The sequence below is a fragment of the Nicotiana tabacum genome, chromosome 3 (assembly GCF_000715075.1).
Source record: "Nicotiana tabacum cultivar K326 chromosome 3, ASM71507v2, whole genome shotgun sequence".
NCBI lineage: Eukaryota > Viridiplantae > Streptophyta > Magnoliopsida > Solanales > Solanaceae > Nicotiana > Nicotiana tabacum.
This window is the reverse complement of record NC_134082.1, coordinates 127,070,803-127,084,601: the sequence shown is the minus strand read 5'-3', so window position 1 is coordinate 127,084,601 and position 13,799 is coordinate 127,070,803. Positions and strand designations below refer to the sequence as shown.

Here is a 13,799-nt window from a genome sequence, read left to right as displayed (position 1 = left end):
TATCGCTCGCAAGAAACCAATATTTCCTGCATGGACTAGAAAAGCCCTTACATCCCTTTTATCATAACAAGGGACCCAAACTAGTTTTGGTTCCTAAATCTAACCCATAATTTAGATGTGCAGGGAACAGTGAGAGGAAGCGGACTGCAATGGATCATGGATAGTAGATTCTCAAAGCACATGAATGGAAATACTATGGATTTTCTCTCACTGAAAGCCCTGCAAGGAAGGGATGCACCCTTTGGAAAATGGAAAGAAGGGGTACATTCTAGGTATGGGGAAGAAAACAAGGTAGAAATTCATGTCTAAGCTGGTGATATGAGCTGCTTGAATGCAGTTGATAATGATTCTAAGACTTGGGATAAAGGATTGGGGCGGGGGATACAAGTTTCTCACTTCTAGAGATATTGATGAATACCTGGTCATGGTCTGTAAAATTCAAAGCTCAAAGAATACGGAGCATGCAATTCCTATGGGAATACTGAGCAGGAGTGAAAAGAGGTGCATGATCAGACCTCTCCTGCACAAAACTCCCCATGAGTTGCTGACTGGAAGGAAACCCAAGATGACTCATCTGAGAACCTTTGGATGAAAATGCTATGTTCTCAACAACGGGAAGGATCAACTTAGGAAGTTTGATGCAAAAACCGATGAAGGAGTCCTTCTGGGATACTCCCCTCAAAGCAAAGCCCGCAAAGTCTACAACAAATTGGCACACTGTGTGGAAGGAAGTGTTCACGTGCTATTCAACGAGACATTCTCCTCTAAAAAAGAGGAAACAATGATGATTAAGATAATGAACCACTTTTGGTCCCTGGGAAATATCTGGAGTTTCAAATGGGAAGGCTGATTTGATGAGTAATATGAAGGAGACAAGTGAGAGACAATGCAACATCCTCTTCTACTTCTCAAGAGGAACCTGGTACTTCCATCATTACCCCTAAAGCAGAAGAAAAAGTTGGAGATGTAGTGCAAGGCACTCCCCAAGTAACAGAGCAAGGAGTGCAGGGAAATCCATTTAACTTACCCAGTTTCTCTACAAATCAAACTTCAGTCCCAAATTGGAATCACAAAAGCTCCCATTCACTTGATAATATAATCACCCCCTTGATTCTAGAGTTCAGACAAGAACAAAAAACCAGAAATTCCCTAGCCTTCTCAGCATTTATATCCCAAATAGAACCCAAAAATATCAAGGAAGCCTTGTAGGATGCATATTGGATTACTGAAATGAAAGAGGAACTACATCAATTTGAAAGAAACAAGGCATGACACCTGGTACCTAGACCCTCAGACAGAACCATCATAGGGACCAGGTGGGTATTCAGGAATGAGCTGGATGAACATGGAAATGCTACAAGGAACAAAGCAAGGCTTGCTGTCCAAGGATTCAATCAGGAGGAAGGGATCGATTATGACGAGACTTTTGGGTCCAGTAGCTCGCATGAAAGCTATTAGGATCCACATTGCCTTTGCTTCACATATGGAATTCACCTTATTCCAAATGGATGTGAAGAGTGCCTTCCTGAATGGGTTTCTCAAAGAAGAAGTCTATATCAAGCTACCTCCAGGCTTTTGAACGTCATGTACATCCTGAACATGTATTCAAATTGGATAAGGCATTGTACGTATTGAAGCAGGCCCCTAGAACCTGGTACGAGAGACTATCCAAGTTTCTCTTGGAAAATGGATTCACAAGAGGAAAGAATGACAATACATTGTCTATGAAGAAACAAAGAAGGAACCTGCTCATTGATTAGATTTATGTGGATGACATCATATTTGGAGCTACAACTAACTCATTATGTGAAGAATTTGCTAAACTCATAGGAAGTGAGTTTGAAATGAGTATGATGGGGGAACTGAATGTCTTCCTGGGTCTTCAAGTGAAGCAGTCCATAACGGGAACATGTATCAGTCAGCAGAAATGTGTCAAAGAACTCTTGAAAAGGTGTGATATGGAAGCATGGGAATCATTGGACCTCTACTCTACCTTACTGCCAGCAGACCAGACATTGTATTTAGTATTATATTATGTGCAAGATTCTAATCAAATTTTAAGGTATCTCATCTAAAGGCTGCTAAGAGAATTCTAATATTTTAAGGGCGCACAGAACCTGGTTCTGTACTATCCTTCAGCTGAAGCAAAATTTGTTGCAGTTTCCTCGTGATGTGCTCATTCACTGTGGATCAAGCAACAATTGGAAGATTTTGTTGCACAGAAGATCAAATTGCAGATATCTTCACCAAAGCTCTGAGTAGGGAACACTTTGAGAAATAAGATGGCGCTGGGATTACTTAAACCTAATTTAGAACCTGGTTCTGTTGACACGGCTATGATGGTCACACTAAGGTAAAATTGGCTAAAGTATTTTCTAACTAGGCCTAACTCATATCTATAGCGTTACAGGTAAACATGCATAATGATCATAGAAGCTAAAGGTACATTGTTGAACTTTGAAGGACAACTGCATAAAACCATTTTACAAAAACAGGTCAGGAACCTGGTTCCTGCACCACAGGTTGGTAGTAATGTGTTTTTCGCATGCTTGTTCAAAAAAAAAAGATAGCAAAATTAATTCAACTGCCACATTATCCGACTTTTCAGACCAGCAGTTCTAAACCATTATCTCCCTTTGCATCTTTTTAATTTTTCCTTCAGAACTCTCTACCATTTTTCTCACCATGGCCAACGAATAATCGTCTTTTTCTCTTGCCATCAACATTACTCCTACATCTCCTTCTCCCTTAATGCCATCACCAGAAATCCACTTCTTCACTATCACTGATACTACTGTACCCATACAGGTTGCCTTATCATCTCCAGTCACCTTTACTTATCCATCAAACCCTGTCTCACTTTCATGTGTTGCAAAACCTACTTCTCCTCTGTTCCTGAATCCCAGGGAGAGGAAACTCCATTCTTAGGGGATGAATGGACTCTGGTGCTTATTGAGTCTCCGGTTCATGACACCATCATAGAAGAACCTGTTAAAGAACCTGATTCTTTTTTAGCTGAAACAAACCAGGTGGTTGTTGAAGAAAGAAGCTTTTGACTCTGCCTTGCAGAAGAGTAAGCAGAGTATTAAGAAAAAAAGAAGAAGAAGAGGTTGTTGATTAAATAGGGAGAAGCTGTGGCTGATAAACACATTCCAATTATTGAGGTTGATAAAGATATTGTGGAGGAACCTAGTTCCTTAGTGAAAAGATCTACAAAAAGGTTATGGCTGAGAAGGATTTGTTTGAGGGTGACATTGTGGCTATTGCAAGCAGGAATGAGAAGTTTATTGAAATATCTAGAAAACAAAAGTGGGAAACTGTGGGAGGACCTGGTTCAATGAAGACCTTTCTAAGTGACAATGGCCTTGGGCAGGAGAGCTAACTCAGAAAAAGTCTTGTGGGGTCGCACGCTTGCCCGACAAATCTAGGAGATGGCATGTATGAGACAAGTTCTGGACTTAGGCAACTAGTGGAGAACCTGCGGGGGAAACTTCTTGACTAACAGTTATCTGCAACTACCCGCATGGACATAACTCTCAAAACCATTGCTGCCTCCTCTTCCAAGCCTCCCTCTTGTAGTGCCCCTAGGATCCTCTCAGTGGCCAGTTATCTTTTACTCTAATGATTTTATGGCTGTTGTTTTTCTTTTTGTTTGTCTTTTTGTGATGGCATGTTGGATTTCATCGTTGCTGTTCCTGTTGAAATAATAAAATTTCTTATCAATAAAACAACTCTTCTTTTGCTTGTACAATGCTTGTTTTCCCTTTTACTTTTCTTTTCTATCATGATTGTGTGCACATATGTGGCATGAGTTAGTTTTGTTGGACCTTTTTATGCCTTTTTGTCTGACTGTGTCTTTTTGTTGATGCCAAAAGGGGAAAAATAGAGTCAGGGGGAACATATGACATATGTCGGGGAGAAGAATAGAGTCAGGGGGAACATATGCAGTAGAGGGTACCTTATCTGGTTAAGTCAAATAGTCATCAATGTTAAAAGTTTGTCATCATCAAAAAGGGGGAAATTGATAGGCTTAAGGTCTTTTAATCTATGTTTTGATGGTCTAACAAACTTTCTATCTGGAACTAGATAAAAGACCAAGAATGATAGTAAATAGTTAGGGGGAACATATGGGGAAACATGTGTAAGTAAGGGCATAAAGTCAGGGGAACTTGTGGTCTCCTGTTATTCAATCTGGTTCTCTGAACTCTAACTCCTCGTTTTCAATGCTAAGTTTGTCATCATCAAAAAGGGAGAAATTGATAGGTTTTCAATATCTTTGCATTGTGTTTTGATGATCTAACAAACGTAATGTCAGGAACCAGATAGGGAACCTGACTCACTTGGATTACATTGCATCTAACGGATTCCATCCAAATGTGAACTTGCTACAGCTTTAGGAGGTAAGAACCCAGACAAGGACCTGATACTCTTGTGGGTTCCTCATGGTAGTACAAAGTCAATTGGACACAGCTGGAAACGAAGATTCTGTCGTACTGTACTGTTTCCAGTGCCCACTCAATATCTGATAAACTAAAGTACAATGGTTCAAGTTACTCAACTCAGGACAATCTGGGCAATGTGCACAAGTACCAGATCAGGAACCTGATCCCTTAGTGCTCCCCTAACAGAAGTACAAGTCAACTATATAGCTGGATTGCAACTGCAAAAAGTGACTGCCCACAACTATATAAAGAGGAACACAACAGGGACCTGATCCGTTAGGGTTCTCTGACAGAAGTACAAGTCAACAATATAGCTGGAACACAACTGAGTGACTGTCCGCAACTGTACAAAGAGGAACACAACAGGGACCTGGTCCCTTAGGGTTCTCTTACAGAAGTACAAAGTCAACTATAGCTGGAAAGCAACTGCAGAAAGTGACTGCCTACAACAGTACAACAGACAGAGCAACAGAAGTGCAACAGTCACTTTCCATTGAGATTGGATATCACCATTGTGAATTGACATCACTAAGGTAATGTCTTGTGTAGTATAAACCTCTTGCAAGGCACAAGATTCTGGTTCAACACTGGCAAATACAAAAACAAAAATTTTCTCAAGTGCTCAAGAACCTCTCTCAAGAACAAAGGTGCTTCAACCTCAAGGACCTGATCCAAGATCGAAGACATCTTAGGTACTTAGGTTGTTGAGTCTTTGTTATGTGTTATTCATTGTAATTCGTATTTAGCTTTCTTAGAAACGTTATCTTCGGAACAAACCAAAATTCGTAAACTTCTGAGTTTATGTTGTGACTAGAGATAGTCATAAGCAAAACCCTTTGTAACCGTAGTGTGACAAAGTGGCTTGTGGTGGAAACATCACAAGTTAGTCAAAGCCTTTTTAACCGTAGTGTGACAAAGTGGCTTGTGGTGGAAATACCAGAAGTTAGTCAAATTCTTTGTAACTAGGATAGTTATAGAGTGGCTTGTGATGAGAGCATCACAAGTTAGTTGAAGTCTTTGCAATAGGGTTATTGTAAAGTGGCTTGTAATGGGGAGATTGCAAGTTAGTGAAGTTAAAAGTCTACATGTATAGGTCGTGGTTTTTTGATCCCCTTGTGTGAGATTTTTCCACGTAAAAATCCTTGGCCTTGTTTACATACAGCTTTACTAGCATTCACAACAGAACCCCACAAAGGACCAGGTACTCTGCTATTTGGTGGGCTCACACAAACTTAGCACTGTACCAAACTGATAAAGGACCAGATATCTATACAGTTTGGTTCATCAGTATTTTCAAAGGAAACACATAGAGAACCCGGTTCTCTATACAGTCTGGTGGACGGATAGTCTCTAACATTGTGGATATCCCATTATCTTATAGCATCCTTCTTTAGTGTGACCTTTCATCTTGCAGAAATCACACTGTAGGTTCCAGTTTTTCTTTGGCTTTTGATAGTTCTGAGAGCCAACTGCTTTTCCAGCTAACAGAGCTGCTGGTTCACTTCCAATCATAAAAGAATTCACAACTGATCTTTGACTCTCTCTTTCTACAAGCATTGGATATGCCTTGTTTATACTTGGTGTAGGGCTAGTCATTAAAATCTGACTTCTAGCTTGTTCACAACTTTCATTTAATCCTAACAGAAATTGCAAAGCCTTTTATTTTTCCATGAATTCTATAAACCTTTTCGACTTAGCACAATCATATGGTGGTGGAATCATGTTATCAAACTCATCTCGTAGGTTCTTAAGTTTTGAGAAATATACTGACATAGTATCATTTCCTTGTGTAATTGTTACTATTGCTTTGTGCAATTGATACACTCGTGAAGTATTCACTTTATCAAACCTTTCTCTCAGATATTCCCAAACTGCCCTAGCATTCTTCGCATATACTATCACTGTTATCAAATCCCTCGATACTGAGCTCATAATCAACCCTAGAACCATTGCATTACATCGACCCTACTAGTGACCTAGCTATGTATCAAAATCCCCCTTTTGTAGAGTTCCGTCGACTAACCCTAACTTATTTTTTTCAAGCAGTTGGATTTCCATCGCTCGACTCCAGGTGGTATAATTCTCCGAGCCAGTCAATTGAATTGATATTATTGGAGCTCCAGTTGTGTCCGAAGGATGAAGGAACAGTGGATGATTGTGATCCAAATCTATTTTCGCCATTGTTGAATTTTTCAATTCAACAACTCAATTGAAAATCGAAAGGAGTAATTGAAGCAAAGTCTTCTTAGAATCTACAAAATTAACTCGAAAATGCAGTTGATTGCTCTGATACCATGTGAAGATTTGAGGCTAAACTGAAACTTCCATTTGAGGCGAAAGAGTAGAGAAGAGAGCTTTCGAGAGAGTAAAATGTGTTAAAAAAAACTTTACATCTTAGCTGCATTTATATACAGTAAAAACTAACTCTAACTAATTCTTATGACAACTGTCATCTTGCGGTCAAACTAACTATTACTAACCAACTTAATTAAGACAAATAATAACTCTTTCTTCTTCTACATAGTACAAATCACGTGACTACTATTTCCACAAAAAAGTGTATCTTTTTTTGTGATTTGCGCGCTGTCCATTTTTTCTTAGTGATTAAAACCCTAACCTCTTTATTTTTTTGTAAAACAATTAAAGCACAATTTGTATAAAATTACTTCATGAGGGCAAAATAGGAAATACAAATAATATATCTTTTTTACCTAAATTTATTTTTTAACATACAAAATCGTAGAGAAACTCTTTCCGCCATCACCATTGGATCGTGGGTGAGATTAGGTTAAGCTTTCCAAGCGTAAAAATAATTAAGTCAACGACAATTCATATTTTATTGAGAACAAATAGCACATTCAGTAAATCATCAATGAGAATTCGACAAGATATGTAACTTTTATTATCATTTTTTTAATGAGAACTAGCGATACATTTTGGCCCTTCACCTGTGATTCGGTGGCTTCGGAGAGTCAAAGGATAAACCCACGAAAAAATAACTGGTTTATTTGAGGTAGTGCAATTTATGAGGAGAAGGAAAGAGAAGATAATTGTGACTGGTATTTTGCTTTGGTCTTGAGCTTGTCGTTATCGATATGCTCCAGGTGATGAAGCAAAGAGAAGATAATTATGACTGGTCTTTTGCTTTGAAAACCAAACCAACCTTTTTTGTTTAACCTCTTGATTTCTTTTATTTTCGTTTTTATTGTATTTCCTATTTTGCCTTCATGAATTTTTTTTTTTTTAATAAAATGATGGTTTTATTAAGAGGTTAGAATTCAACTTACAAAAAAAAAAAAAAAAAAAGACCAGAGTGCAAATCACAAAAAAGGATACACTTTACTGCCTTCGAAGTGTGATGTTTCCTATCTTCTTTCTTATCCTGGCAAATCGTGTTGAAATAATTCTCTGAGTAAAAAAATAAAGCGTAAATACCAATTTGGTCAAACCCTTTGACTCTCTAAAATCCTTCTATCAAATTTCATTGATACTTAATAGATATATTCGACTACATAATTATTTTATACGTGAAGCAAAAGGGGAAAATCCACCCCCCCCCCCCCCCCCACACACACACACACAAAAGGGGAAGGAAAAAGCAAAATCGGATTATTAGGATTGTAATTTGGATTTTTGTTTTCATTAATATATAGTCTATAAGTAATCAGGAGTGATTCTTTGACCAAATAACTCAAATGGGGCTTTTTTAGTACATTTCATTATTGGAGGCAATCATCAAGCTATTGAGGTACTTAATTTATTTATCTTTTTGTTAGCTATTTCTTGACTTCTTTTACCAAATAACCAAAAATAGATTAGCAATAGTAATCCAAGTTCACAAGAAAAAGCTACAATATAATTAATATATCTCACCAAGATATACATAATACTTTGATTTCTTGGCCATCTATGTAAATCAATGTAAAATTTCCATATGTGTAGATCATTATCCCTAATAAAAAGCCTGTATTAGCAGGAGAGGCTCAAAAATAAATTGTAACATATCATTGCATTTTGCCCAAAAAGGTCGATATTGTTAGCTCAATAGATTGTTGGTTAGCTGTACAGAAGAATGGGGTCTGAAATTTAATATTGACAGGAGAAGGTAATGGTCACGACCCCAACTTACAACTACCCCAACTGTCTTCATTTTTGCTTCAGTCTAATACCTTAATTGCAATTAAGGGTAAAGTGTCAACATCAAAACTTATCTGATAAAGTGCAATTTAATAATACTTGGGGGAGGGGAGTGCAAAAACTTTTTAATATCATTCTTGAATATAGGAAAATAACTGGGCGTTATATCCTCCAAAATACTGAATATCAATACATTAATTATTTTCCTCAGTCCTTTTTTTCTGAAAATCAAGAACAACCCCCCACAGGAAATAAAAGACTGGTCCCAAAAAAGAGTGAGAAAAAAAAAAAAGAATACTAAAGAAGGTGAAAAAAACATACCAGATCATATATGGTAATGCATGTCTGGAATTCTGGAAATTCTCAAGTTATTGAAAGAGTTGATGATTAGAGAGTTAATGCCATGGGCCAGGAATTTATTTTTTTTTTATTTTTTTATTTTACTTCATTTTATATTGTTAAGGTCACTTCTCTCTGTGGCAAATGTGGAAAGCACCTATATATTCATACTTATATTTTTTTGATGTTTTGTCTAGTCCACAATAGAAGAGTATTTTATTTTAAAAAAATACAAAATAAAAAAAAAAAAGAAAGAAGAAGAAAGAAGAAAGAGGAAAGAAGAAAGAAGAAAGAACAGAACGTTGAAGTTGGAGCATCTAACCTTGAAATTGATGAACAATATACCTATGAATTATGATTGTGGTTCATTCCTTCTGCCTGAAGCCATATCTTTCCATTAAAAATAGACAAATTTTAATCATTAGAATATTTGTTTAAATTATGCTTTATCTCATTAAACAACTTAAGTAATTAATTAACATTACACTAATTTGAACAACAAGGATAGACTTGGGAGGAAAAAAAATTTAATAAATGACTTCTTATTTTTTCAAAAAACATCAAATATTTTGAAATAAATTTAGTTTTGATAAAATGACAGGTATGCGATCGGAGAGAGTAATAAGGAATTTATTTCATCTCAAACTAACAAAAATAATTATTCTACTCCAAAAATCAAACGTAATGTGTAAAGTTCATGACACACATAATCATATCCAATGGTAATTATTTATTCTTTCAGTACTATAAGTTGATATATCATTCTTAAAGATGATATCAGAATTCTCTAGTAGCTAGTAGTTTGAAACTTGAAACATAAACCTTTCTTTAATTAATTATGTTTGATTAATTACACAAGATATATAGAGTAAACCTTTTGGTCCTTGTATATCATTTTTTTAATAAAATTAAGCGTATTATAATCTTAACAAGATACTAAGAAATTGACAAATATAAATTTTAAAAACAAGAGACTGATTGAAATATAAATGATCACAGGGACAAAAGAAAAACCTCCAGCTAAGAGGAAGTTGTGTGACGTGAAAGTTGTTCATTTAATCCTCTCATCTGCCCTCCTTTCATTTAATTTCTTTGCCCTCTCATTTTGGTCTCACCACCCTTCATTTTAGTCTTTAAATTCTCGTCATTTTCCTCTTCTATTGACCTAGCTACTACAATCTAATTTCATCTCCCTCAAACTTTCTCTTCTTAATTTTTTTTTCTTCTTCTTGTCAAAATGCCAGAAACAGTCCCAAATTTGTCCAATTCTGTGAAGCTCAAGTATGTCAAACTTGGGTACCAATACCTTGTCAATAATTTTCTAACTTTCTTGCTTGTGCCTATTATGGCTGGTGTCACTCTACAGTTAATTAAATTAGGCCCTGAAGAAATACTAAGTATTTGGAATTCACTCCACTTTGATCTCATCCAAATCCTATGCTCTTCTTTCCTCATCATTTTTGTAGCCACAGTGTACTTCATGTCAAAACCAAGATCCATTTACTTAGTAGATTATTCATGTTACAAAGCTCCTGTCACATGTAGAGTACCATTTTCAACTTTTATGGAACATTCACGTCTAATCTTGAAAGATAATCCTGAAAGTGTGAAGTTCCAAATGAGAATTCTTGAAAGGTCAGGACTTGGTGAAGAAACCTGTTTGCCTCCTGCTTGTCATTACATCCCTCCAACACCAACAATGGAATCTGCTAGAACTGAAGCTGAAGTTGTCATATTCTCAGCTATTGACAACTTAATGAAGAAAACAGGTCTAAAACCTAAAGATATCGATATTCTTATCGTTAACTGCAGCTTGTTTTCTCCAACTCCATCTTTATCAGCTATGGTTGTGAACAAATACAAGTTGAGAAGTAACATAAAAAGTTACAACCTTTCTGGTATGGGGTGTAGTGCTGGTTTGATCTCTATTGATTTGGCTAGAGACCTTCTACAAGTGCTTCCAAATTCATCTGCTTTAGTTGTAAGTACTGAAATCATTACACCTAATTATTATCAAGGTTCAGAAAGAGCAATGCTTTTGCCTAATTGTTTGTTTAGAATGGGTGGTGCTGCTATACTTTTGTCAAACAAGAGAAAAGACAGCAGTAGAGCTAAGTACAGATTAATGCATGTGGTTAGAACACATAAAGGTGCTGATGATAAAGCTTATAGATGTGTGTTTGAACAAGAAGATCCACAAGGAAAAGTTGGTATTAATCTTTCTAAAGATCTTATGGTTATAGCAGGGGAAGCTTTGAAATCCAATATTACTACAATTGGTCCTTTAGTTCTTCCTGCCTCAGAGCAGCTTCTTTTCCTCTTTACTCTTATTGGGAGGAAAATCTTTAACCCTAAATGGAAAGCTTATATTCCTGATTTCAAACAAGCTTTTGAACACTTTTGCATACATGCTGGTGGAAGGGCTGTTATTGATGAGCTTCAGAAGAATCTCCAATTATCTGATGAACATGTTGAGGCTTCAAGAATGACTCTGCACCGATTTGGTAAGTTGTTAGAGAAAACACACTTTCGATTGTTTATTATATTATGTATCAACAGGCCTCCTCACGTGTGACTCTGATTATTTTCTCAAATAACCGTTCACCTAATCTCTTAAACTAAAAATAGCCGGCGGATATATAATATATGTATAATTCATGTAGTATAATTATGTATAATCAATATATATCTATGTATACCGGTTAGAAAAAATAAACATTGAATCTGGTCGGCTATTTGTGTAACAATCCCGTTTATAATAGGAGAGTTTGCTTGGTCCAATATTATGTTAAACTGTGGGGATCATCTCATTTAAAAGCTTAACGGTTAGAAAACAGACTTTTTAATTAATTTATTATGTTATGTTTCAAACAGGTAACACTTCATCTTCATCACTATGGTATGAGATGAGTTACATGGAGGCAAAAGGAAGGATGAGAAAGGGTGATAGAGTTTGGCAAATAGCATTTGGAAGTGGATTCAAGTGTAACAGTGCTGTTTGGAAGTGTAACCGGACAATCAAGACAGGAACTGATGGACCATGGGAAGATTGCATTGATAGGTACCCAGTGTTCATCCCAAAGATTGTGAAGCTGTAACAAACTACAGATCACCCAACTTCAATTCCAAAGCTAGCTATATATATTCAAACAAAGAATATTAGGGTGTTGTTAATTAATTGAGAGCAAGTTTATCTTTGTTAAAATTCCTTAAAAATTATGTGATATTTCTTCTTCCTTTTGCTGGATCGATATCGAAGTACGTAGTTTTTCTTTTTCGATCTTTCTTTTCTTCCCTACGCGTGTTAATTGGTAGTTGGTCAAATGATTCTACAATATACCATTTGCATTTACTAATTTGTAGGGTAGATATTTACTACTGTGTCCGAAAAAGCTGTATAATTACTAGTATTTATTTTCTCAGCTACTACCAATTTATTATCATATACCCCTCTTTTCAGAACAGTTATAAATGAATCATACATCAAAGCAGAAAGAAAACTGTTTTCTTGAAATCTGTATCGTGGAATTTATCTTTTACCGGTGAAAATTGTTCATGCGAGCGGGTGCTAATACGTAATGTAACTTTCTTCCTATATTAGATTAAAATAATTAATTACTAGTGAAAAAGCACGTGCTTGCAAATGAGCTTGTCCGATCCGAAAACAACAAAGCAGGAGGCGCAACGACAAGTAGCTAGCTAGCCCTAAGAATTCAATATGAAGGAAAGCAGCAAGAGAAGTTAATTATGAGAACGTACCAAAAATTTACTAAACATTAAATAGAATTGAAAGCAGTGAGATACATATTATATAGAAGATTTTACCCTATTATATAGCAGAGGCTAACGGGCGGTCGGATATAGACGGGTCGAAAATGGGTAATGCAAAAAACGAATAAATAATCTGATCCGACCTATATTTAATACAGATAAAAAAATGGGTTTAACCGGCGGATGATATGGATATTCATGACTTCTTGAATATGATCATTTTTGGGAGAATTCCTTGTCTCCCAAACTTGTAGAACTCTCAATTTGAATCTTTACAAATATAAAAGGTAAACTCATTAGTTATCCATTGGTTATCAATTTTCTAAGTGGATCAGGGGCGAAGCTATGCAGATGTGGTCAAGGGTGTTCAATTAAAAACCATTCGCTGAAAAATTATATTATGTATGGGGTAAAATTTATTTGTTATTGATAAAAAATAGACTTTGAATACTCTTGCATACTTTTATCGAATTTTTTGGCTTCGCCACTGAAGTGGATAATATAGTTCATATCCATATTTGACCCGTTTTTAAAAAGTTCATTAATTAGCTAATCCATTTTTTAGTGGATAATATGGATGAATATTTAATTTTTTATATCCATTTTGCCACCACTACGTATATATAAGAGCAAGGACGATTTAAAATTTCAGAATTTAGAGTCATAATTTTATATTTTATTTTGCATAATGTTTATATGAATGTTGCAGGTAAGATAGTAGTGGGGGAGAGTGGTTTGAGTGGGTAATTGACCTTTGTTTCCTACTTGGGCACCATGCACTTGCATAGCATTGAATACGAGCAACAGTGAATAGGTTATATGAGAACATAATCGCTACTGCACATTGCAAGGATTTTTGATGTGGTGGTCAGGGACCACGTACAGCGTACTACTTCTTCTTAAATATTTGCCATTAACCAAATTGCATATATAGCTGTCAACGCCGGAAATGTGACGGTAGTAATGGGCTGTGACATAAGTAGGGAGAGGTCGATCCATAATTTGAATATTATGAGCTATGAACTCATAACTTATACATTAACCTTATTAGATGACCTAGTTATGAAAGACCAACTAGCTACATTGTGTTTCGTTGGTAAAGTTTCCAAG

The 13,799-nt window shown here is 36.0% G+C and overlaps 1 protein-coding gene across 1 annotated transcript; it reads left to right on the top strand.

The window, feature by feature from the left end:
• The first annotated feature begins 9,942 nt into the window (after window positions 1-9,942).
• On the top strand, window positions 9,943-12,198 carry LOC107810871 (3-ketoacyl-CoA synthase 5). The gene is made up of 2 exons (XM_016635698.2): window positions 9,943-11,422; window positions 11,793-12,198. Exons 1-2 carry the CDS (start codon window positions 10,156-10,158, stop codon window positions 12,014-12,016), a joined length of 1,491 nt encoding a protein of 496 aa, XP_016491184.1. The 5' UTR covers window positions 9,943-10,155; the 3' UTR covers window positions 12,017-12,198.
• Window positions 12,199-13,799: the final 1,601 nt, after the last annotated feature.